The sequence below is a fragment of the Lathyrus oleraceus genome, chromosome 5, assembly GCF_024323335.1.
Source record: "Lathyrus oleraceus cultivar Zhongwan6 chromosome 5, CAAS_Psat_ZW6_1.0, whole genome shotgun sequence".
NCBI lineage: Eukaryota > Viridiplantae > Streptophyta > Magnoliopsida > Fabales > Fabaceae > Lathyrus > Lathyrus oleraceus.
This window is the reverse complement of record NC_066583.1, coordinates 37,772,844-37,800,309: the sequence shown is the minus strand read 5'-3', so window position 1 is coordinate 37,800,309 and position 27,466 is coordinate 37,772,844. Positions and strand designations below refer to the sequence as shown.

The 27,466-nt window shown below is 34.9% G+C and overlaps 3 protein-coding genes and 1 long non-coding RNA gene across 7 annotated transcripts; 2 read left to right on the top strand and 2 right to left on the bottom strand.

The window, feature by feature from the left end:
- The first annotated feature begins 25 nt into the window (after positions 1-25).
- On the top strand, positions 26-2,873 carry LOC127078610 (protein FAR-RED IMPAIRED RESPONSE 1). The gene is made up of 8 exons (XM_051019049.1): positions 26-848; positions 969-1,197; positions 1,306-1,714; positions 1,995-2,120; positions 2,291-2,300; positions 2,407-2,501; positions 2,579-2,659; positions 2,751-2,873. The coding sequence occupies exons 1-8, from the start codon at positions 26-28 to the stop codon at positions 2,871-2,873; spliced, it is 1,896 nt and encodes a 631-aa protein (XP_050875006.1).
- Positions 2,874-4,877: 2,004 nt separating this feature from the next.
- LOC127087832 (uncharacterized) lies at positions 4,878-5,492 on the bottom strand. Its single transcript, XR_007790055.1, has 3 exons — positions 5,387-5,492; positions 5,130-5,181; positions 4,878-5,037 (listed from the first exon to the last, which is right to left on the bottom strand). It is a non-coding gene; the product is annotated as an uncharacterized LOC127087832 (long non-coding RNA).
- A 12,784-nt stretch (positions 5,493-18,276) lies between these two features.
- Positions 18,277-19,798, bottom strand: LOC127078699 (thioredoxin H-type). Its single transcript, XM_051019132.1, has 3 exons — positions 19,576-19,798; positions 18,682-18,804; positions 18,277-18,605 (listed from the first exon to the last, which is right to left on the bottom strand). The coding sequence occupies exons 1-3, from the start codon at positions 19,660-19,662 to the stop codon at positions 18,474-18,476; spliced, it is 342 nt and encodes a 113-aa protein (XP_050875089.1). The 5' UTR covers positions 19,663-19,798; the 3' UTR covers positions 18,277-18,473.
- A 377-nt stretch (positions 19,799-20,175) lies between these two features.
- LOC127078697 (uncharacterized) lies at positions 20,176-25,000 on the top strand. Of its 4 annotated transcripts, none has more exons than XM_051019131.1 (2): positions 20,176-21,341; positions 24,670-25,000. In XM_051019131.1, the coding sequence occupies exon 1, from the start codon at positions 20,448-20,450 to the stop codon at positions 21,336-21,338; it is 891 nt and encodes a 296-aa protein (XP_050875088.1). In that variant the 5' UTR covers positions 20,176-20,447; the 3' UTR covers positions 21,339-21,341; positions 24,670-25,000. The 4 variants fall into 4 exon arrangements, with proteins under 4 accessions (XP_050875088.1, XP_050875087.1, XP_050875086.1 ...); XM_051019130.1 differs by lacking the exon at positions 24,670-25,000 and adding an exon at positions 24,025-24,060; XM_051019129.1 differs by lacking the exon at positions 24,670-25,000 and adding an exon at positions 22,928-22,942.
- Positions 25,001-27,466: the final 2,466 nt, after the last annotated feature.

Genomic DNA, 27,466 nt, shown 5'->3' with positions numbered 1-27,466 from the left:
AAGATTGTTCAAGGCTAACAAGAAAATGAACTTACATGTGAGGAGAACAATCCAAATCAATGATGATGCAGGAGTAAGGATCAACAAGACTTTTCAATCGCTTGTTAAAGATGCAGGAGGACATGAAAATATTCCCTTTTGTGAAAAAGATGTGAGGAATTATATTAACAAAGAGCGTCGTGCAATTGGAAAAGAAGGTGATGGTAAGGCTTTGATTAGTTATTTTTGTAAAATGAGGGAACAAAATACAGATTTCTTCTATGACATAGATTTGGATGATGATTTTCATGTGAGGAATGTATTTTGGGCTGATGCAAGAAGTATAGCCGCTTACGAATATTTTGGAGATGTTGTAACTTTTGACACAACATACTTGACTAACAAGTATGACATGCCTTTTGCTGCATTCGTGAGTGTGAATCACCATAGTCAATCAACATTACTTGGTTGTGGATTACTTTCAGGTGAAGACACAGATTCTTTTGTGTGGTTATTTAAGTCATGGCTTCGTTGTATGCTAGAAAAAGCACCTTTGGATATTGTGACCAATCAATGTAAGGCTATGAAAAATGCTATTGAGTTAGTCTTCCCTACAACTCATCATAGGTGGTGTTTATGGCATATAATGAAAAAAATTCCAGAAAAGCTAAGTGGATATGGTGAATACAAAAGGATCAAGTATGCAATGAAAGAAGCCGTTTATGATACATTTACAACAGCTAGTTTTGAAAAAAAATGGTGTTCGTTCATAGGAAAGTTTGATCTCCAAGAAAATGATTGGTTGGGTGGGTTATATATTAAGCGTCATAGGTGGGCACCAACTTTGTTAAGGGTCTATTTTTGGGCTGGTATGTCAACTACGCAACGTAGTGAGAGCATACATGCTTTCTTTGATGGATATATCAATTCTACAACAAGTCTAAATCAGTTCGTGAAATAATATGATAATGCTCTTAGAAGTCGGGCAGAAAAGGAATTTGAAGATGATTTTAATTCGATGGATACAACAATTCCATGTGGGTCAAACTCGTCCATTGAGAAGCAATTCCAAAGTGAGTTTACGAATGCCAAATTCAAGGAAATTCAAGTGGAATTCATATCTAAAATGAATTGTTCTGCCTCATTAAATAGCATGGAAGATTGCTTTGCTACGTATCATGTGTTGGAGGAGATATTAGTTGGAGACATACGCAAAGAGTGAGTCTTAAAAGTTGTGCTTAATAAGGAAAACCACGATTTCAAATGTGAATGCTCATTATTTGAGTTTAGAGGTATTGTGTGTCGGCATGTGTTATCCGTGTGTAGTCAGGAGAGGATTGTAAGTCTTCCAGAGAAGTATGTTTTAACGAGATGGAAGAAAAACATTAAAAGGAAGCATTCATATATCAAGACTAGTTATGGTGTAACAGAGTTGAAGCCACAAATGGACAGGTTTGACAAATTATGCAAGCATTTTTATGAGGTTGCTGAAGTAGTTGCTGAGTCAGAAGAGACTACCGAAGACCTCCATGAAACATTACGTTTGTTTAGCTCTAATATGTCCACAAATGATAGTTCCCTTATTGAAGAAAACCTCAATGATGATTTTAATCCAATCAATAGTAATAGAATTCGCAGTCCAAAACATGTCAAGCCCAAAGGTCGTCCTCCATCTAAAAGAAAAACATCTGTCGCCGAAACGATCGCCAAGAGGTCAAGGAAACGAACAAAAAAAGTGATCACGCTGAGCTTACTATAGTATGTCTACTTTCGTTAATAAATGATATCTTAAATGTGTGTGTGTGTGTGTATATATATATATATATTATATATATATATAATATATATATATATATATATATATATATATATATATATATTATAATATATAATATATATATATATATATATATATATATATATATATTATATATTATATATATATATATATATATGTGTGTGTGTGTGTGTGTGTGTGTGTATAGAATCTAATATTTTGTTTCTTAAATGTGTAGGAGGGCAATATTGGAATGGTGGAAAATCAGTTTGGAAGTAATATTTGTGTAGAATCATCTCTTGAGATTGTTAATGGAGAGCATTACTTAGATTCGAGTATTGCGATTTGTGTACATTATAAGATTGTATTAAATAATGTTTGAATTCACATGTACCATTTGAGAGATTCGTATGTACGAGTTGCGGAAAATATATGTAGATGTTGAGGATAAATTAAGTGTACTCATTAAACTACTAATTTATGTATTTGATTTTACGTACATCATATTTTAGATTTTTGTATGTTATTGTACAGGTTGGAAATTGTATGTCATTCATGGATCTTTTGACAACATGTGAAACAACCTTGACGGGTTCATCTCAAGTTTGTACAAATTTATGATAATTTTGGGATTTTTGGTTATTGACTAGTGGCATGTGTATTTTGGGGAGACTGTCACATATCTATACTAACAAAGCTACATGGTGCAGTATTGATTTTGGGATTTTTGGTTTTTGACATAATGGTATGACGTTCAAACATTTTTTTTAATCTAGTTCAAAACATTACATGCACTAAAAATAGTTACATTTGGTGGTGCAGGTTATTCAGGTGGAATATTCGGGTGGGATGTTGAAAGATTGTAAATTGAATTTTGTATTAATCCAAATTGAAAATGGTGCAGTATTGTAAATTGACTTTTGTCATAATCCAAATTGTACTGAACTTTGTTGGTGTATATTATATATAAAATATTTTGTTAATACAATTGCAGTCCCAGACTTGGTTAATACACTGCACAAAGTTGGTTAATGGAAGTTTAACTTCGGTTAGTGCAGTACCAGACTTTAAAATAAGAGAATTTGCAGTCCCAGACTTGGTTAATACATTGCACTAAGTTGGTTAATGGAAGTTTAACTTCGGTTAGTGTAGTGCCAGACTTTAAAATAAGAGAAATTGCAGTCCCAAACTTGATTAATACATTGCACAAAGTTGGTTAATGGAAGTTTAATTTCAGTTAATGCAGTGTCAGACTTCAAAACAATGGAAATTGCAGTCCCAACCTTCAAAACAATGGAAATTGCAGTCCCAGACTTGGTTAATACATTTCACGAAGTTGGTTAATGGAAGTTTAACTTCGGTTGATGTAGTTCCAGACTTTAAAACAATGGAAATTTCATTTTCAGACTTGGTTAATACATTTCATGAAGTTGGTTAACGAAAGTTCAAGACTTTAAAACAAGGGAAATTGCAGTCCCAGACCTGGTTAATACCTTTCATGAAGTTGGTTAATGCAGTTCCAGACTTCAAGACAAGGGAAATTGTCAAATCAGACTTGGTTAATACATTTCAAGAAGTTGGTTAACGAAAGTTTAAGACTTTAAAATAAGGGAAATTGCAGTCCCAAACCTGGTTAATACCTTTCATGAAGTTGGTTAATGCAGTTCCAGACTTCAAAACAAGGGAAATTGTTAAACCAAACTTGGTTAATACATTGGTGGAACAATATTCACTATAACACATTCTCAACACATTAACAACATAATGAACTATAACATACTCAACACATTCTCAACACATTAACCATAAAATGAACGATAACGTAATCAGGACATTGTGCACATAAACAAAATACAACCACAAATTGTCAACGTTGCACTACAACACATCATAATTGGTACAAGTTCTGCAATACATATTACACAAATTCTACATTACAAGACTAATGATTTACAAATTAAGTCTGGTTCTTTTTCCACGCTTCCTTGGTTTCTTCCTCATTCTTGTAGCCATGTTGGATTTAGACTTTGATTGATTTTCCTCAACATTGGCATCATCATTAAATGGAGTGTTATATCCAACATCTCTAGCCAAAGTTCCTACTTCATATTCAGTGATAAAGTTCACAAGTTGTCGATCATCTTGAACAACCTCCTCCTCAAACGGAGTGTTAACTCTCGCCTCTTTCATCATCCTCACTTCATACTCAAGAACTGATATCCTCTCTTTAAAATCTTTATTCTCAGCCACCAATCTATGATAATTAATAACATTCACAAACTGTTGTTCTTGTTCAAACAGAGCAGCATTGACTATGTCATATTTTAGCTCTTCTTCTGTTGCAACCACTCTATCAATTATCTAACAAAATAAAAGTCAATAAACACACAACAATAGAAAAAATAATTTTCTCAATTCAAACACACAAAATCTTACCATATTTTTTTCAAATGCTTTTTCAATATTTTTCTTCTGCATACTTATAACCGGCCAATTCAATACACGTGGAAAACTAAACCTAGAAACAGTTGGTGCTTTCCCCAAAGATAAGTGGTTGAATGCCCAAATCTGTAACAAATATTAGGAGTTATAAATTTCTAAATTGAAAAGTTTCAAAGTTTCAAAATACAAGATGGAACTATAAAGTAGTATAATATATTTACCTGCAATATGACAGCACACCCGTTTAAATGTCTTTGTGCCTTGTTTTTTCCCTCCTTCAACACAACTGAAGACTCACATAAACTAGAAACCACAAAGTTATAAACAACAATGCCCCAACTATGGGCATCAAGGGAATCCAAATCATCTAATTGCTTAACAAATCCCGTAAATACCTTATTCCCTGTTTTGGGAAAGTAAAACTCCACAAATGCAAGTAATATGTAAAGTCTAACAAAATTAACTAATTTTTTCTTATGGTAACGAAGTTGTTTGCGGATATTGTTAATGGTTATATCAGCCCCTTTAAATAGATATAATGTTTCACATTGTTGATCTTCTTCTACTACTAGAGACTTACCAACAATAGACAATCCAAGAGCAAAAGAAACATCAACTGGAGTAAAGGGAACTATTCTATCCCTAATCCTAAATCCCCTACTACATACATCTTATCTACTTACCAACTCCCATAATAAACCACCTGAGATTGAGAAGTTGTTAGAAATACCCATCGCCCATTTGAATGGGGTGCATTCGATGTGAGCACGTTGAGTTTTTGTTAACTTTTCATTGATGCTGCTCAAATTCACCGGGATACAGCTATGCCTCATTCACACCTTAAGTTCATGAAAAAACTTGATTAACCAACAGTGCAAACCAACTACAATATGTAAACAAATAAAAGTTTAAACCTATGCCTATTACTTACTTCAGTTTCGTCGCCATTTTTTGATGATGTCATAGTTTCGGCAATAAATCACCTAATAACAAAACAGAACCAAAAAAACACATAATCAGTACTACAACCATGGAATTAAAAACCAAAGAAACACATAAATCACTCAACCTAAACCCTAAATTTCAAAGGAATCTTGTACATGCTTCTGGTTCCACTGTAAAGGTCATCCTAAAAGGCGTTAACCCTAAATTTCCAGTGTTAATATGGTGGAAGTGCAACCATATAACCTTGAGACGGAGATGATGAAGACGAACAGGATGACACGTAGAAGATGAAGACGGAAGGACGCGGTGGCGGTGACGGAGATGGAGACGGAAATAGAGACGCGGTGACGGAGACGGAGACACGACGGTGACGGAGACGCAGCGGTGACGGAGACGGAGTCGCCGCGGTAACGAGATGGAGACGAGGCGCGCGGTGGTGATGAGATGGAGACGCGGCGCGCGGCGGTGACGAGATGGAGATGGAGATGGAGAGCGCATCTGGTTTTTGAGAGCAACTTCAACATTCAGCGTACAGTGATGTGTGTGCTTTTGAGTTACCCTAAAACCTAAAGTGCAAATGACCAACTTACCCCTATTAAATTAATGAATTACAAAAAGACCAGTATGTTTATACGGTGTAGATGTATAAAAAATGTAAGGATATCATTTCTGAGAGTTACAAACATGTTCTTGGTTGAGGTTTAATCATCAAACTAATACCAACTGCCAAGAAGAACAAAAAGAAAGTGGTCACTTACAGGAATGTGTGACTGCTCTAAAATTTTAGGTTCAGAGAAAACCTCCTAGAAGAGTAAAAGAAAGGAATGAGTGATTCAAATTTTCTGGATACAGATTCTCTCCTGCTCCTCTCTCATGTTTTTCATGTTGTTCCAATCTTAACCATTTATACAGTCATTAATATTAATTATTTTTTATATTTGACCGAAATGAGTGGCTGAGATGGAGCAAGACCATTCAGCCACCGCAGAGGATCCAAGTCCGAGTCATCATCTTCTAGAATTCTTCTCCACTAGCTGACAAATTAATGACATAACCCTCGAACTTCTTAGGAGGTCTGATTATTCTCTTTGCTTTTGGGCCTTGATTCTAGTTGTTTTCCTCTTGGAAATTTTACTTCATACCCCTACACTTAGACTAATGCCCCAATAAATTTTTAAAAATATCAGTTTTACCCTTAATTGTTTTTAACCAATTTATCATTTCATTTTTAACCATTCAGTTGATACTTCCGAAAATTACACATTCCACCCTCGTACCGGAACTCCTTGAAAAAGACATCCGATATGTATTTTTTCAAACCGGAAGACTTTGAAAAAGACATCTGAAACACTGCAACAGTATACCAGAAGACTTACGTATAGAGTTCCGGTTCTTTTTGAAAAAAAACAACATTCTGGAACACTTATCGTATGTGTTCCGGTTAACAAAGTGACATAAACCGGAACTCTTCCTGGAAGACTTCCGGTATTATATTTCTGTATTCCGGAACTCTTGTTTGAAGACTTCCGGTTTGCATTTTTTTTCTTGACTTTTTTTTATTGTGCAGGAATGAAAAATCTTCGCCAAATATGTGTAGATACTTCTGATACGTTTTTAATGACTCAAGGATTTGGTACACAAGAAGAGGTGATCAGATGGATTAAAGAGGTTGAAGTCGATAATAAAGTAACTGTTGTTATTACTCAGTCAGATACTGAAACAGGCAAGAAAGGGAGAAGTAACAAATTAATATTTGGTTGTGATAAATGTGGGAAACACAAGGATAGAGATAGTGGAACCCAAAGTGCGTCCAAGAAATGTGGATGCCCATTTAAAATCAGGTCGACTCCAACGAAAGATGAGTCTGGTTGGAAGATTGATGTAAAATAATCATGGTTTACCTGATAGATTAGAAAGTCATTCTTTTGTTGGTAGGTTGACCACAGATGAGAAGCAACATGTCGCTGATTTGACAAAGAGACATGTGCCACCTAGACACATATTGCTTTCCTTGCAAGACCGAGATCCAGAGAATGTCACTCGGATTATGCAAATATATAAGCAAAAGAGTATGATAGAAAAAGAGATAAGAGGTCCTAGAAGTGAGATACAACATTTGTTTAAGCTTATTGAGGATGCAAACTATGTGTATTGGAGTAGAAAAAAGGATGACTCGGAAGTTGTGAGAGATATATTTTGGGCCTATCCTGATTCAGTTAAGTTGTTGAATATTTTTCCTATTGTGTTAGTTATGGATAACACCTACAAGACAAACAAATATAGACAACCTTTGTTTGAAATTGTTGGCATGACATCAACCGAGTTGACTTTTGTTGTCGCATTTGCGTATATGGAGTCTGAGCAAACAGAGAATTTTTGCTGGGTATTGGAGAAACTTAAAGAATTGTTTGTGAAGAAAGATTTGTGTCCACAAGTGATCTTGACAGATAGCGATCTTGCTTTGATGAAAGCAATTGAAATTGTGTTTCCCAAGTCGACTAATTTGCTATGTAGATTTTACATTAACGAAAATGTTGGTGCAAAATGCAAACAATATGTGGTGAATGACCTGCAAAAGACGATAGACACATTATGGATGGAAGTTATTTGGGCTAGTGATGAGGTTGAGTATGGTCAATGATTGTATCAACTTGAGCAGGCATGTGTTGATTATAGTGGATTTACTAATTATGTGAAAGACACATGGTTGACTCCACATAGACAGAGATTTGTTGGAGCATGGATTAATCGAGTGCTACATTTGGGTAACACGACGACTAATCGGTACATGTTATAATTTTTTCTATGTATTTTTTTATATGTGATATTTTCAATATTTTCAATATGTTATTTTTAGGGTTGAATCTGCTCATTGGAAGTTAAAGCAAATGTTAGGAAACAGTATAGGTGACATGGTCAAATGTTGGAAAGCTATGAATAACAACTTGAGGTTAAAACTAGGCAACATTAGAGCTTCTTTTAAAAAAAAAATTACGAAGTTGAGCACGTGCACATAAGTCCATTTTATGGTAATTTGTGTGGTTCAGTGTCTCGAGCTGCTTTGAGACGTATTGCTGAAGAGTTATTGAGAGTTGATTATGTTAGAACTAACAGGCAAATATGTGGTTGTACTCTTAGAGCATCTTATGGGTTATCTTGTGCTTGTGAGTTAGGAAGATACGCACTAGGTACGTGTTATAATTTTTTCTATGTATTTTTTTATATGTGATATTTTTAATATTTTCAATATGTTATTTTTAGGGTTGAATCTACTCATTGGAAGTTAAAGCAGGTGTTAGGAAATAATATATGTGACATGGTCAAATGTTGGGAAGCTATGAATAACAACTTGAGGTTACAACTGGGCAACATTAGAGCTTCTTTTCAAAAAAGTTTTTACGAAGTTAAGCATGCGCACATAAGTCCATTTTATGGTAATTTACGTGGTTTAGTGTCTTGAGCTGCTTTGAGTAGTATTACTGAAGAGTTATTGAGAGTTGATTATGTTGGAACTAACAAGCAAATATGTGGTTGTACTCTTAGAACATCTTATTGGTTACCTTGTGCTTGTGAGTTAGGAAGATACGCACTAGGTGGTATACTGATACCCATAGATGATGTTCATGTTCATTGGAGGAAACTAACTATGGAAGTTGAGTTAGAGTTAGGTGCAGATGATGGATCAGAGGTGGATATGACTTGTGCAATAGATGGATTGTGGAAACGGTTTATGTCATTAGATGTTATTGGGAAAAGGGCATTAAAGAGTAGGGTTTGTGAACTTGCATACCCCAAAATGACTCCATTGTGTCCACCACCCGAGAAATTAAAAACCAAAGGAGGAGTGAAGAAAAAGGGAAAAAACCAACAGAATATGATGTTTATAGGGACCCTTCGTATCATGAGTATGTTGATAAGACATCTCAATCTTCACAAAGGCAATCTCAACCATCACAGACTTCGAAGAAGCTAAAATTATCGAATAAGCAACCACAATCAAATAAACATTTCACTCTTCAATTTCCTAATCATATTAGGTCTTACATTGAAGATGTAGTTAATGTTGTATCAGGTAGTAATTATGGATTTAGAGTCATTGCAACATTGCATGGATATGGTGAGGATGGTTGGTCAATGGTTCGTCGAGACTTGGGGTTGGAAATAATAGACAAGGATATGTCAACTTTATATGACAAGTATTTTGTAATCGGTTGTCAGAAGTGAGAGAATCTTTGATGATAGAATCATTTGGTTCACAGCCACAAGAAAAATGGTTGACTCTACCAGATATGGGTTACTTGATAGCGAATCGCTATAATGTTATACTTGTCTGTTTAGGCAATTCGTGCATGACTTTCTTTCCTATGACAAGTTCACATTCGCCAAATGTCTCCATTTATTGCATTGGTTTTGTTAACCAAAATCATTGGGTTCAGGTACGTATTTTATTTTATATGACTTACTGTTTTAATTATTTCACTTTATTAAATATATGTTTTAATTATTGTTATCAGGTTAACATGAAAGAGGGGTTTCCGTTGCCACCGGTCACATTAGATTGGAAGAAGTTTCATTGTCAAGCAGCAACGTCTTGGATGTTAGGATTTGCAGCACGTCTACCACATTGACAATTACTTACGCCTATATTAGCATGAATATGTAATCAAAACATGAATATGTAATCAAAACATGAATATGTAATCAAAACATGAATATTATATTATGTCTATTATATTCAGTTCTAAAAGTTAATACACAAATCAATGTGAATGAGAAATATGCAAAGCTTCAAATAAATCAGCAAACTGTGGATCTTCCTCTTCAGTATTAACCTGTCTCAGATAACAATGAATCAATGTAGATACACGAGCCCAATTAGGATCAGATGGTCCTGCATCGTAAACAAGAACTGGTAGCTCTCTTGGTTCGTCACGATGGGGAGGGACAAAACGTGGATGCGAAACACAATAATACCACTCCAAATAACCATCTTCTATATCAGATGGAGTGGTGGCTAGGGTAGTTAGACGGATCACAACAAGAACGCTTTGATGGTAACCAATCCAATCAACATCAATATCAATAGCCATCATACAATCAAGAGGTGGGAATGGAACATACTGCTTGTACCCGAACTGACATAAACATCTGTCAGGCAAGTATGGAACAACTGTGTCACCCCATTTCAAACACCCCTTATATAGACATAACTCATCAAACTGACGTCATCCTCTTTGATCCTCAAATGGACGCCATATGATGTCGGCATGTGTCAGCTCGTCCAAAATAGGTCGTAAATCATCCACCTTCAGGACTCATTGCCTATAGGACCATCTCATCGCTCGAGGAAGACCACAATTATCAGCTGGTTTCCAATTCTCTCCTATTTTTCCAACAGTTGGAAAGTACTTGTGAATCCAGCACTGTTACAAAATAAAAACATAATAAACAAAATAAATTAAGTTAACATACTTTATAAAATGAACCCAACACTTAATAAACAAAATTAAATTATATACCTGTAGGAGAGTAGGATATCCACCGAGCTGCTTGCAATTGAACATGAACGCATCTCCAAGGTATTTGTATAGGGTAACCAATGCAGCTGCTCCCCAACTATATCCCAAACATATATCTAAGTCCGTAAACAGTAAGAGATATCGTGCCTCGACAAGTGTAAAGGTTTTGTCGACAAAAATTATGGAATCTACCAACATCAACAAATATGCTCTAGTCGCATATGCCCAGCTAGAAGCAGCTCTATGATGTACGAATAAATCGTATAACCATTCCAATTTATAATAAGAACCTCTGCAGCTACGAACATATGATTGTGCCTCACCATGTGACACTCCTAAGTAGTAAACATCAAGTTCAACATGAACCTCTTCAGTGACATTCTGAGGACTCCATAACACACCCCTGATGGGCAAGTGAAGCATACATGAGACTTCATCCAAAGTAATGCTTATTTCACCAAACGGCATGTGAAATGAAGATGTTTCTAGATGTCATCTTTCCACAAATGCAGATACCAGATTTGTGTCTATCTTGTTCAAACTAGTTCTCTGAAGTGAAGATAACCCAGACCTAGAAACCCAACTCTCCACTTGTTGTGGAAGAGCTAGTGGAATCCTCGATGCCAGCTTAAGTCCGTGTCCAACAACCTTTAGCTCTTTCTTCGGACCTCTTTCCTAAAAACAATTAAAACATAAATTATAAAACACAATATAAAATATTCAAATATTATTCAATTTCAAATATACGTCGTTTATTTACCTCACCAAACCATAAATGGTGAGCAACATGATGCTCGTACTTTACCAAAAGAGACGTATCGTACGACCCTCTTGGATAGCCAGCCGGCTCTTCTGTAGATGAAGATGCGCCCAGTCCTAAACTACGGTCTGGAATCCTACCGTCTGCACCTCATCTTCAAACCACTAAAAAAAAAATATTATAAAAAAATAATAAAAAAAAATATTATAATTTTTAAAAATAAAAATGCATTGAAACACTTCTTAAAAGAGTTCCGGTGTGAAAAAAAATAGGTTGAGTACCGGAACACTTCCCATATGACTTTCGGTTAAATGAATGCAAACCGAAAGTCTTTAAGAAAGAGTTCGGGTAAATACTCTTCCAAACCGGAAGACTTTCTTAAAGAGTTCCGGTTCAATGCCCCAAAACTACAGTGAACCGGAAGTCTTCTGGAAAGTGTTCCGGTATATGTCTTGTGAACTGGAAGACTTACTCTTAGTGTTCCGGTTTACAAGGCCAAAAATGTTGATCCGGAAGTCTTCAGGCGCAAATGAATTTTTTTTTCAATTTTTGGAAAATATACCCTATTTATACGAGGGTATTTTGGTCCAAAAAACTTAATCGTAGGGGTATGGGTACAATTGTAGGGGTACGAGGTAAAACTTCTTTTCCTCTTTCATCATTGGGCCTTTATCCTTACTATTTGACCTTCTCATATAAATACTTCCCCAACAAAATCAACCTTGTCCTCATGTCCTCATGATTGTAATTACGGCATAGATCCTCCCATTTTTCCATGAAGTGTCATTAGATGGCAGCCCATGCCAATGAACCAGAGCAAAACGTGTGGGAATGTCGTCAATCACCAGTGTCTGAAAGTCTAACACAATCAGGTAGGGGTGTTCATTGGTTCGGGAAAATCCGAACCAAACCAGAATCCAAACCAAATCATTGTGTTTTGGTTGGGTATCTTTTTAATTTGGGTAAAACCCGAACCAAACCAATGAAACCCGACATTAATTGGTTTGGGCTTCAGATTTCCAAAATTCTACCAGCGAGTCTACCCAAACCAATCATATTAATTCCTATAATTTATATCACCATTATCATGGAAACTAGTATAAGGTATTTAACTTCAAGAAGAAAATATTTTTGCACATTTGTTTCTAATGTATTCGATCAATCCAACTCAAACCAACCCATTCTTTCTCGGTTTGGTTTGGTTCCCACGAACACCCCTACAACCATGGGTGTAGCCAAGGGTGGTTTCCAACTGATTCGTGTGGAATTTGATCAATAACATCTAGAGGTAAACCCAAATGTGGTTTCAAGAGATAGAAATGGAAGACATTATGGATACAAGAATAAATCAACAATCCCAACTTATAAGCCACATGGCTAACCTTGGCTAAAACGAGATAAAATCCATAGTAGTGTTTGGAGAGCTTATGGTATTTGGTGCCTGACTGTGAAACTTGACAATAAGGTTGTAGCTTGATGTATACCCAAGTCACCATTGAAAATTCAACCTCACGACAATGCTTATATGCATTCCTCTTCATCTACAATTGGGCCTTACCCGAATTCTTAGGTAGTAGAGCAAGGACTTCATCTCGTGAAGTCAAAACATAATCGATGTGAGTGCATTTCTCTTCTAGTAGTATGTTTTGATTGATGTCAATACTAGGTCACTTAGTATTTGAGTTATTTGTGTACATTGGACGATATCCTCTATAATCTAGGTGTGCATTTTCATGACTAGAAGTGCATATCATCCTAGAATCATTCTTATTAGTTGAGACATTTCCTAAGTCAAAAACAGGGTTTTGTTACAAAATAAACTTTACAGGTCAACTCATGAAAACCACATGCCAACTCATACTACATAATTAATGTGGGATTTTTTTTTTACTTAGCATGCGTCGACTCATGGTTGCTATAGGCCGACGCATGTAGACTAAATTTTTTAAGAAAGCTCTTTGGACAGTATGAGTCGAATCAACCATGCTACAGGTCGATGCATAAAATTTCTAAGTGTTGGACTGTTTTTCAATCTGTTTTTGTGAAGAGAATTGCAATCTAACAATTGCAATTGGACTCCACCATTATCAACACATAAGAATTTCTTCTTGGTGATCATTGCACACCAAGTGTTTGACGAATTGCTCAAGTCAATTTTGTCAACTTGTTTAATTGGAAATAGCTTAACAAAGTGTTATAAAGTTCAAACGTGTTTTTAGAAAATCATATTGATTATAATTTTCATCTTGGCATTGTATTAAACTTATCACATTACGGTTTATACGTATATCCGGTCCTTTCGATAACGAGTTCGGATAAACGAGTTTTTGATTCAGAATCGCTTTTGTAAAACCATAGGAAATATTTTTAAATTCTGAATTTTTAACTGGGGATCTATTCAACCCCCTCTAGATCAGTTACCCTTGTCTAACAAGTGGTATCAGAGCACCAGTTTATCTTGTGCTTCAAATTTGCTTATTAGATTATGGTTTCCGAACCTAAAGGGGCGTATAATAAAGCTTATATTTTTAATGGTGAAAACTATGGTTATTGGAAGGATTATATGCATATCCATATCAATTCTACTGATAGAAATCAATGGAACGCCATAAAAAATGGTTCATTTGAAATACACCATAATTGCATAACGGGAAAAATTTACAAATCTATTGCGAAATAGAAATCTAACAAACTTCAAGTGAGTCATATTCTTCTAGAATCTTCCTCCACTAGTTGCCAAATTAATGACATAGTCCTCCAGTTTCTTAGGAGGTCTGATTATTCTCTTTGATTTTGGGCCTTGACTCTCATTGTTTTCCTCTTCCATTATTGATATTTATCCTTACTATTGGGCCTTCACATATCAATAGTTCCTCTAACAAAATCAACCATGTCCTTATGGTTGTAATCAGGACATATATCCGCCCATTTTTCCCATGAAGTATCATCAGGTGACAATCCATGCCACTGAACCAGAGCAAAATGCGTGAGAATGTCGTCAATCACTTATGTCTGAAAGTCTAACACAACCTGGTAGAGGTTTTCATTGGTTCGGGAAAATCCGAACCATACTAAAATCTAAACCAAACCATTGTGTTTGGGTTGGATATCTTTTTAGTTCAGACAAAAACCAAACCAAACCAATGAAACCTGATGTTAATTGGTTTGGGCATCAGATTTTCAAAATTCTACCAGCGAGTCCGTCAACCCGAAACAACCATATTAATTCCTATAATTTATATCACCATTATCATGGAAACTAGTATAAAGTATTTAACTTAAAAGAGAAAAAAAATGAAACGTCGTTTGTAACATTCACAACCTATATGGAGAAGGGAAAAATTAGGAATTCTATATTTTTCATAGAAAATTAGTTAACTTAAATTAGATATTTTTTAAAATATTTTTCCACATTTGTTTCTAATGTATCCGATCAATCCAACCCTAATCAACCTGTTCTTTTTCAGTTTGGTTCGGTTCCAACGAACACCCCTACAACTAGGGGTGTAACCAAAGTGTTATTGCCAACAAATTCGTGCGGAATTTGATCAATAACATCAGGAGGTAAACCCAAATGTGGTTTCAAGAGAGAGAAATGGAAGACGTTATGGATACGAGAACGAATCAACAATTCTAACTTATGGTATTTTGTGGCCGACAATGAAACTTGGAAATAAGGTTGTAGCTTGACGTATACCCAAGTCCACATTGAAAATTCAACCTCACGACGATGCTTATTTGCATTCCTCTTCATCTGCAATTAAGACTTACTCAAATTCTTATGTAGAAGAGCAAATACTATATCTCGTGAAGTCAAAACAGAATTGCAAGCATCAATGAGGGAGCAACCAGGAACGTGCAAAGGGATCGAAAAAGGAGGTTTACCAAACATCACCTGGAAAGGAGATAGGCCAGAGGTAGGATTAACAAAGGTGTTATAAAAGTACTCAACCAAATGTAGCAAGGAAACCCACTGACAGGGTTTAGCGTACACAAAATCTCGTAAATATTGCTTCACTGTACGGTTCATAACTTCTATTTGTTCATTTGTATGGGAGTGATACGTGGAACTCATCCGCAATAAGGTGTCACTCAAAAGATCCTTCCAAAAGCGCCTAATGAAGATCAGATGGCGATAAAAAATGATACTTTTAGGAAGGCCATGGTGTTTGCAAATAATGGAAACAAACAATTCTCACTACTACAAAATAGATATTTCGTAATACTAAATTACAACGGTCTGACAGTTAACCATGATAATACCTAATTTTTGGTCACATTTTTTTTTTACATTTACGAAAAAACATTGCACTATGGTCAAACTAATTAACTGTGATTATACATTCGTGGAATGACAGGGTTCGAATCCCAACTCCACCAATTTTCTACTTTTTCGTTACCATGAGTGTTATCCTTAAAATACCTATCACCACGGTTGTTAATTTGAATCGTTGTGAAAGGCATTACATAAGCGAATTAACTCTTGCTTCCTGATAGTATCGTCGTATCTCTCACAGCAAAACGCTAGCACATATTTTCTATCTTCTTCTTCGTCATTAGCTTTCTTATTCTACAGTATAGCCTCAATATTGTTCTTCGTAGATAAAGGTATTTTTTTCGTCTTTATTCTCTCGTTTTCGTGTATGTTGTTTTTATGTTTCACATGATTTTCACATGGTTTTCTTCTTGTTCGAGAGTTTATGAATTTTTTGTTGTTGTTGTTGTATGTTATTTTGAAACAGAGTTTCTCTTCTTGTTCAGATTTCAGATCCTTCTCTCAGATTTCAGATCATTCTCTCAACATGAATAGTGGGAACAAACTTACCCACGATATTGAGGCTTCAAAAGAGGTTATTGATATGATGGAGTTATGGTTGAACAAAATCAAGGAAGTTGAAGCTATTAGGGATCACATTAGTGTTGTTGAACCATCTGGTGGAACAAGCTATAAGAAGATTCTTTTCAAGAATCTTAACCCTGAAAAGATAAGGAAGGTAGATGCTATTGTGAAGTACCTAATGTAATTTGGATGCAACTAATTCTGAATCAGATGAAGACCTTGAGAATGAGGACCATGAGAGCTGCAAGAATTCAATTAGGCATGAAGATGACTTTGTTATGTTTCGCATGATTTATTTTTGGTTGTTGTTGTTGACAAATCTTTTTTCATATTCTCTCTTATTCGTGTATGTTGTTGTTATGTTAATGTTGTTGTATGTATGTTTATAAATTTTTGTTGGATAACAATGTATTTCTAGTTTGTGTTAACATGCTTTTTTTTCCATGGTGTTTATAGGATTACAATTGATTTGTGTTATTATGAAGAAAACAAATATAAGAGATGATGAAACTGAAGTGAAAGATGCAAACTTATGTGGTAGATCTATAGACATTCATTCAAATTTAACACAAATTTGCAATACCACGTAATTTTGATTTTCACGTGAAAAATTTAAAAATGTAGACAAGAAAATTGTATAATATAATAAAGTTTTTGGCTATGAAAAGATTATAAAGTGTGAGTTGAAGAACAAAGCTTGGCTCAAATTTGATTATATGTGAGGCAATAACTTATTTGGCTATATAAGGTTAAGTTAAGGTTTATTTTTAGTATTGAAGTATGGTTAATTTCTTGTGTTTCAGCATTGTAGAAACGCAACAACAATGAGAGAAAATGCCAGACTATGTGTCCTTTTCCTCATGCAACAAAAAATGCCAGATGATGTGTCCTTTTCCTCGTGCAACAGTAGCAAGTATTCGTAATTATATGAAGTTTTGTTTATGAGAGTAGAGAAAAATCTTCAGTATGTTGTTCTATGAAAAGTTAGTTATGTCCGATTGCAAGGGACAATGCCCTTGAGTATGAACTTTAACACTATGATTTGAAAAAATATAAAAATATAATTTCAGATTTATTCTAAAAATGTATTTTCAGACTATTTTATTTAGCAAAATGAAAATGTTACTTCATTTAATAAAGGATGTTGTATATATGAAATGCATCCTGAAAATACATTTTTAAATTTGAAAATTTTCGGTTTTCATAAGACGACTATTTACCACTTAGAGTGGGAGGAGCAATTCTCTTCGTATAGTGTCTATATTTATGAAATAGAAACAAGTGATAAATTAATGATCTTTGCCTTAGTAAGTTAATCACACAACAAGTGATTAGTAAATTGAGTAAATAAACGAAAGATATTCAGATTCTTGCTAAAGCTAAAGAACAGTACCTTCTGCAGCAAATTGTGAGTAGTGAACCCAATTTTACTCCTAGTCCTATGTGAGTGGCCTTGAAGCTATAAGTCATATATAGCTTCCAATAAATCAGATTGTGTTATATGCCTTCGTTCAGGAGTGGATGCGCATCACTCTTCACATTATTTGACCAAACAGATGTGATTTATCCAAAAGCCTACATTATTGTTTGTAGTTTATTACTAAAACTTTTTACTGTATCTAGTTGGAAGAGAGAAAGTTACCCTCTCAACTGGTGCCTTCATTCATTTTTTTTCTTTCTAATTTGCCTATACACACAAGTTTCAAGCATGTTCGAGCTAAAGTATTGCTCACTCACCCTTGTTGGTGAAAGGCACAATCCATATAATGTATTGAAATGTTAATACAAAATCATTCATCACCATCATGGAACGATCTAGAACAGGTTTGAGGTTCCTTTTTGTCCAAGACACAGTGTCACTGTACCATTTTATCAGAACTACATCTGGCAAACGAGGGAATTCAAATTTGCAGTTTTGTTTCAAGTTCAATACAAGAAAATTAAAGAGCTAGCCACCAGAATGGGATCCATTGAAGGATAATAAGCAGACAATAAAGCCAACACACAAAGTATATAATGCAAGTTATCTGCCTGTCTTATTGCTAGTTCATTAGCCAAAGTGTTTCAAGTACTACCACACAAACGATTTTATTCACATATCCATCCAACCATGTTCTACATTTCTAAATTCCAACCATACTGAAAACAGCCAAACTGACATAATATAAATGCAAACTGACTCAAAATAAACAAAGTTTTGTTCATGACCCTTCAAGCTGCATGCTTGTCAATTTTCAATTGCAGCTCCTCCTTCTTGGCACCCACAACTTTGTCCACAAGTTCACCATCTTTCAAGAACAAGAATGTTGGCATAGCTTCAATTCCCCACTCCTCGGAAACAGTCTGAAGAAATGAATAAAATTAGTTGCAGGATTCTTAGTTAAAAAAATAAACACTAATGCATTTAGATATTCCTCACCTTCAATTCATCCACGTCAACCTTAAGGAAAGTGACATGTGTAAGCTTTTTAGCAATCTCTGCCAAAATTGGGGCAATAAAACGGCATGGACCGCACCAAGAAGCAGTGAAATCAACTACAATCTGTCAATATGATTCCTTTCAGTACTTTGAAATTAAGGGGTGAAAAAAATCAACAATTTTAAAGCACCACAAGTCATACAAATACAAATAAAAATTAAGTGTCAAAGGTTAAAGTAAACAAATAAAAATTAAGTGTCAAAGTAATTAATGTAACTCCAAGTTGGTATATAAAAAAAAGTTGCTGAAGCTGATATGAAACCATTTTAAACATTCATATGCTCAAAATATATATATTTGTTTCGTACCAAGAAAAGTGATAATAATCACCAAAACCTCAGACACACAACTATGAGCATCAGGATTTGAACCCTAATAATGGCATCCAACCTAACAATATTGCTTCGGCTAGTTGAGCTAGGATTTGCGGTCTTTGTTAAAAATATTTCACACACACAAACAAAACAAAATCCCTCACCATCTTCTAAACCCTAACTTCATTTCCAACAAAATCCATCAAATTGACGAAAATGTTGCAATAATTTCATATCTCATAGTCATTGTATACCCCCATTCACTACACAGATGCATCAAATTGATGGATCAAATTCACGCATCAACAACCACAACCACAACCGCATTCGAATCAATAGCCCAATTAGGTAGCAACTATTATAGATAATAAAAAACCGAACATGCATATCAATTATTCATACCTAGAAACAAAGCAAGCATCAAATCAAATTCAAAAACCCTAATGTTTTCATAATTTCGAAATAAAAACGCAAAAAAAAATTAAAGAGGAAACTTGCGAGAAATAACAAACAAACAAACCAGTTTCTTTGAGGCTTTTCCCTTCTCTAACTGTTCCTTCCAAGCATCCACGGTGTGAACACCGATCACTTGTCCCTCTTCCGCCATTTTCCTCTTTCTTCTTCGAAAATAACGCTTCTTCTTTCAAATATCTTTTTTTATCTTTGATTTGATTTGTTATGATCCTAAACCCAACCCCGATACTTCTTATATACTGTAAGATTTTCAATTAAAAAAAAATAACACCGTGACTCGTCATTTTTTGATCTACACAAAAATAAAATAAAAATCACGAAAACACGTTCTACGCGCTTTCTAGAATCACGTGTCACATTCCCATTCGTCAGAGTATGTACCTGTCATCAGCAATGACATAGCACAAGAAAAAGCGCGTGACGCGTGAAGTATGAACAGAAACCCACGTGGGTAATTCTGATTCGAGTATTATTCTGATTTTTTTTTGGTCGGCGATTTTTTAATTCTGGATTTGGGCCAAAGCCCAAAGAGAATGAATCTGGGCTTAATATCAGACCTTATTCATCAGAGAGAAATTAAATTACAAATAGCGATAGGGATTCACACGTGGAATATCCAGAGCCACGTGCGAAATCCAAAATCCATATTACTATTATTATCTCATCCACATATCTTCATTTTCTCAACACCTTCATCTTCATTTTTGTGATTTTTTCAATTCTGAGTGTGACTGTGACTTAATCAAAATAATTCAATTAGAAACTATAGTGACTGTGATTGAATTTGACATATGACAATGGTGAATGACTAAGTGGAAGTTCTAACGACCACACATTCATAAAATTTTAACCTATAGTTTCTCCGATTGATTCGATTCTCTTTTTTTTTTCACTCTCTCTCTGTTCTTAACTTTGGAAATGGCATTCCCAATTCCACACCTTATCTCTTCACCAGCATCTTCCTTTCTACCGTACAACCCTTTGTTAAACCTCACTCCACTTTCCTTAAACCCTAAAATCCCATTCTCAACACCTACGCCGCCGCATATTAACGTTCTCCGCCACATTCGCCGCCGTAAGGCTACTTCACACCTCCGATGCTCGGCGTCGTCTTACCCGGAGAACAACAACGCTAACTCTCCTAATCAAGATGACGTAACGGAGCTACCTCTGTTTCCTCTCCCTTTGGTTCTCTTCCCCGGAGCAATCCTCCCTCTCCAGATCTTCGAGTTTCGCTACCGTGTTATGATGCATACGCTCCTACATACGGATCTCCGATTCGGTGTTATCTACACCGACGCGGTTACTGGAACGGCGGAAGTCGGTTGCGTTGGAGAAGTTATAAAACATGAGAGACTTGTCGATGATCGATTCTTCTTGATCTGTAAAGGTCAGGAGCGTTTCCGTGTGAAGAAAGTGGTTCGGACGAAACCCTACCTTGTGGCGAGTGTGGCGTGGTTGGAGGATCGACCTTCTCCGTCTGCTGACGTGGATGTTGACGGTTTGGCAAACGAAGTGGAGACGTATATGAAAGATGTTATTCGGTTATCGAATCGGTTAGGTGGAAAGGCGGAGAAAGAGGTTGGTGATTTGAGGAGGAACTTGTTTCCGACGCCGTTTTCTTTCTTTGTTGGAAGCACGTTTGAAGGCGCGCCGAGAGAGCAACAGGCTTTGTTGGAATTGGAAGATACTGCTGCGAGATTGGCGAGGGAGAAGGAAACTTTGAAGAATACACTGAATTACTTATCTGCTGCTTCTGCTGTCAAAGATGTTTTTCCATCTTCTTCGTCTCCTTCGTCTCCCTCTTGAGAGGTATGATTTGTACTGTATCCACAATAGGCAATAGCACCAATGTATTATACTCAGTTGTAAATTCTCGTAAACTTTTCATATGTTGATCATGTCTGGTTATTCAATTTTTGGATGACATTTTATTTCATAATATACAATGATGGTGATACTTGATAGTAATCTTTTCTAAAAATGGTGTTGTTTAATCGGTTACATTTGATAGAAATTTATGTTAGTATGATATACAAATGAAGGGAGTGGTGAAGTCAAAATCACTTATTTAGTTGCTGTGTTAATCCAATGTAATGATCCCTATTTAGGGCTTGTTTGGGATGGAAATTTTGGAGGGTTTTAGATAGATAGATCTTATATTATATATTTGAAATATTATAGTCAGTTTAAATTTGCCTAATATTCATATCAATTAGATGTCAATATATTGAAATGTATACCCACTGTTAGTCTCAATTATATGATGACAATTACCAGACTGAATTGATATTATTACTATTATTATGTAACACTCATGATATTGGTATATATGGAGGGTTTTTTTATGGGATTTGCTATAATGGGTGAGTGGATTTGCTATAATGGGTGAGTGAGTCCCTTAGGTATGTTTGGAATGGAATGGTATAAATTTATGTTCTTTTGTTTGGATTAATTAAAAAAGGATGGAATGGAGCGGAACATCCCATTCCATCCCATTCCATCATTTTTTATACCTTATTTGGATGGAATGACAAACTTGCATTTTTCTGTCATGAAATGCCGAAACAATGGAATGATATTTTTATTCTATTCCGTTCTGTTCCGCTCCATTCCACTCCCCTTTCCGCTCTGTTTTACAATATGCCTTAGAAGTCCTATCTCTTTCCACTATATAAGTTAATAGTCCCATTGAGGTTATACTTTTTCCCATCATCTGTGAAATAAATATAGTTTCTTTCTCTCCTATAGACATTGAATGAATTGCAGACATTTGGTCCATGACCCCCTTCTCTCCCCCTGTATAAGTTTAGTTGTTGCCCCATTGAGTTTACACATTTGATTTGGATTCCTTATCATTTGCTTGTTTAGGTAATTCTAATATTTGGTTAACTCGGACCTTCTTCTTCTTAGCGTGAATTCATATCCCAAATTGCTCATTCCTTTCGCTATATCGCCCTGTATTTCCTTCTTGCCACTCCATCTCATCTTGCTAATGTTGCAAGCTCGCGATTTTGCCGACGTGCACTGTGACACCCTTGCCTTTCTGCATTGCTCTTCATTTAATTGTTCTTTATATTTTCATATTCCTTTTTTTTCAGCTTTGGAATTCAGCATATGTATTTGAGATTACAACTATTTTATAATGTAATCCATAATTTGAGATTACAACTATTCTATAATGTAACCCATAATCTATAATGAAAGTATTTCCAATTTCCCCCTTTTTTCTGTTTGTAGATTTAACAACTGAAAAGAAATTTGGCTTCTCACTCTTTCCACAGATTTTTTTCAGAATTAGTTTATTGAAAGATAACCTTTCATATTCCTAATTGTTTCCTTCTTTTCTCTTTCAATTTTAAATTCAAAGTATTTATTTGATTCAACAAGTGGTGCAGATTGAGATTTGTGGATTGAAAAGAGAAAGTGAAGAGGAGATGTGCAGCCTTTCACTGAAAAAAAAGTGAATTTGAAATAGGTATCAGAATTTTTTTGATATGCTAGTGTCTTTGCAATTGCTGAACCGTTTTTCTTAGATTAAACCACTAACAGTAACAGTGTGGAGTGGTGGAACATGGCGCTGAAGAAGTTTTTTTTAAAAAAATATTAATTTTCAAACTTAAAATCTAGACTTTTAAAAATTATAATCGCCGTGTGTCAAACATTTTGAACCTTTTATTTTATTTTTTCCACTTATATTAAAAATAGTGGGTGATGAATTTAATGTGATTATTTTGTACATAGATCTTTCTTAAATATAGTAATGTGTATAGTTTAATGTTAGTTGTTCTAAAAATTGTTTTAAAAATGCAAGTTAAAGATTTTAAAAGTAGGAAATTTCTTATTCCATCTTATGAGGTGAAAAAATATCCTATAAAAAATATTAAAAAATGTTCTTTGGAGATTCATCTTCAAATGCATTATGCACTAATTTTATGATGCACCAAACGAGTGTCATCTAGATTAAAATAAAAAATTATTTCGAAGACGCATCTTTGAGTATTTTTAATAAATATATTAATATTTGAGCAATCTAGTGGATTTTTTGGAGATGCATATACGGAGGTTTGAGGTAGGATTTTAAAATTTCAGTCACCTTTGCATGTCTGATATTTTCGGAGATACATATCTGAAATAAGTTAATGAAACACTCACTTGCATGATCACTAAACTCATTTTTGTTTCCCACCTAAAATCCTTTCCAAAAATCCTTACATTCTCAATCAATTTTTTCACTTCAAATCTTCATTCTTGTGTTTCACCACATAAAAGAATATGAAATATAAGGTAAAGTTCATTTATATCAAACCTCATTGTTCACATTAAGTTTGTTTTTATTTTGAAAAACATCTGTTTTATTCGAAGATACATCTCCGAATTCTATATGAACTCGTCTGGAAATGCATCTCTATAAGCTGTCTGTTATCATTTTTTTTCCAGTTTTGTTTACAATATTAGCACTTATTGAGTGTTTTATTTTAATTGTTTTCATTAGATATGGTGCACTCCGATGTTTTTCCTAAACATATTGTGTCTCCGGATGTCAAATGTGTTGTTGTGAAGGTGGTAGATGTTGGCAATCAATTTAAAAATGAGCAAGAGTTTGAATTTCATGATCTCATGCTTCAATGGATTTGTACGGAGACCTCCAAATTGGGATTTGGTATGGTAATCGGAAAGTCTGATAATTGTTCATATAAAAGATGTGCATTTGTTACAATGACATACGAAAGAAGTGAGAAATATATACCTTCTCTCCGAAATTTTAAACGAGATGACATTGGTTTAAGAAAATGTGAGTTGTCTCTTTAAGTTGCGTGGTTATATGTTGACAAATAAGAAATGGAAAGTTAATGTCATATGTGGTTTATATAACCATGACTTGTGTGAAAAGTTAGTTGATCATCCAATTGCGTGTCGCTTCATGTTAGAGGAGAATGATTGCGCTTCAGACATGACATTGAATTTGATTCAACCAAAAAACATACTTGCAACTTTGAAATGTAAAGGACCCGAAAATATCTCAAATATCAAGCAAGTGTATAATATTCGATACAAAAATGACAAGGCGCTAAGGGGGGGATAAAAGTGAAATGCAACAACTAGTGAAACTTTTGGATGCTAACATTTATGTTTTCAGGTACCAAACGTACGAGGATGGAGCAACCGTTAGAGACATATTTTGAACTCATCCTCATTCCATTAAGTTATTCAACATGTTTCCTATTGTGATCATCATTGATTCAACGTACAAGACCAATAAGTACATACTTCTATTATTGGAGATGGTTGGTGTTACCTCTATTGAGAAGACCTATTCTGCCGGGTTTGTATTTTTAGAGAGCGAAAAATATGAGAATGTTACTTGGGACTTAGAGGTGTGTCGAGCAATATTGAAGGACTAAAAAGAGATGCTTAAAGTAATTATTACTGACCGCGATATCGCTTTGATGAATTTGGTTGCAAAGATATTTCCTACTTCTTATGCATTATTTTGTAGGTATCACATAATAAAGAATGTGAGAAGTCGGGTTAAACACGCTGTAGGGACGAAACAGATAAAAGCTGAAGATGGAAAAATGGTGAAGGCGGGTGTAATAGTGGAAAAAATAATGGATGCATGGAATGTTATAGTAAATTCTTCTACTACATATTTATATGTTGATTTTGTTAAACATTTCAGGAAGGTATGCGAGAAATATCCAGATTTGTTGAAATATATAGAAAGCACAATTCTGGATTAGGTGAAGGAGAAAATGTGCATGAATCGATCAAGTTAGACACCTTGGGAATACAACAACAAACCGAATTGAGCATGCCCATGCTACATTGAAGAATTGGTTAGAAAATAGTAAGGGAGATTTATGTAGAGATTGAGACTCTGTGAACCAAATGATCTAGAACCAACATAATGAGATACATATATCATTTGGTCGGAGCATCACAGTTTTGGAACACAAATTTAAAGACAATAATCTTTATTCTTAATTGGCCGACAACATATATCGAACGGGTCTGAATTATATTTTTCACAAAGTTAAACGAGATGATAATGTAGGCTTCAATATCGCAAAATATGGTTGCACAATTTTGAAAACCTATGGTCTCCCTTGTGCCTGTCTTATAGCAAAGAATGTGAAATTTGGTAGCCCGTTAAGAATGGATGAATTTTTGCAGTCACTGGAAAAGGTTTAGGTTTGATGATGACGTTGTCATGAAAGAAGGTAAATCAAATATCACTATCTTGACCTAATGGAAAGTGATACAAGAGACATATTTGAAAGTCGATGATAATATGAAACTCCACATCAAAGAACAATTGAGGAAGATTGCTTCTATGGAAACCACTAACTTGAAATCACCCTCTCAATCGGAAAAAATAAAAGGTGCTCCAAAGAAGCTCAAGGCTACATCGAGTGACAATTCAACGGTGCAGTCTCCTTTGTACTTTAAACATGTTGACAAAGTTTTTTCAGACTTACCAACTCCAAAATCTCAAAAAAGTATTTTTAAAGGAGCTTGCATTAGCAAACCATCTCTTTCACCGTCTCCACCGAAAATTCCATTCATTGATGTGATGCCAATTTTTATGCACAAATACATAAAACAAATCGTCAATGTTAAAGGTGATGCTAATTGCGATTATCGAGCTGTTTCGACTTTACTTGGTAAATGAGAAGATAAGCATACACTTGTCAATCATCAACTTATCCATGAGTTAAAGACCCATAAAGAATCATACACACGGTTTTATGGAAAGACAAAACTTTGATGCAATTTATGAGTCTCATGTTCCTTGTATTAGTGGAATAACATCGAAGGAAAAATAGATGTGCTTCCTTGAAATGAGTCATCTCATAACAACTGTGTATGTTAGAGTGTGAGTGTGTATTGATCGTACAAGATACGGTTTTTCGAAAACCTTCTTTCCACTGCGCACCACCCCACCTCAAAATCCAATTGATTGTATTATGTGTATTGGAAGGCTTTGAAAATCACGTCATTTTGTTCAAGTTTATTCGAAATCGGGATGCCCTATACCACTTACATCAGAAGAGTGGACGACTCATTCAACAACAAAAGTCGAAACTTGACCGAATCAATTTTTGGAAAGGATGTAAGAGTTCACCAAATTGAGCAACATCGAAAGAAATTCAAATGCACAAAAGTCAAAGGGAGTACCACCCATACTTATAGATTTAGCCGACGATAAATCTTTCGAATCGTTTTAGTTTTCCGTCATCAATTAAGTGAATGAATTGTGTATTAATATTAATGAAATGTAATATATATACAATTTCAAATATTTTAATATTTTTTTTATGTTTGCCAATAAAATTATTCATTTGTCAAACAAAACATAAATGTTCTATTTTTTGCCTGGTCCAGAAGAGGCTCGGGAGATGTATCTTCGGAATAAGATGATAGGGTGGTACCGAAAATGTATCTCTGAAACCAGCACTGAAACATGATAGAATTTTTGAGGTCCACATTTGTCTACAACTTCTATAAATTTAGACTCTTGTTTTTATTTCATACAACAGAACATGTCGTAAATGATACAAATAAACATCATCTGGTATGTCACAAATGTCTCTTTCTCCAACGTGACACCCAGGCGAAAGTTTAAACTCAATGAGTACACCTCTTTTGCATATTTGCAATACGAAGTGCATAATCTCCTATCTTGCGGAGATAATCGAAAAATTGTGAAACTTGAGTATCGTTCACCGTCAATTAACTACGAATACAAGACGGATGCATATGCAAGGGCTATGTGAAATAGAATTTTCCGTTTCGAAACAAAAGTTCCGATCGAGTTGGAAGCGATGATTTCAAGATCGGTCAAAGATATTATGAAGATGTTTAAGCGTCCACCTGAATATTGAAATGTAATGTTTGATTTTATGTTAACATCAACTATGTAATATGTAATG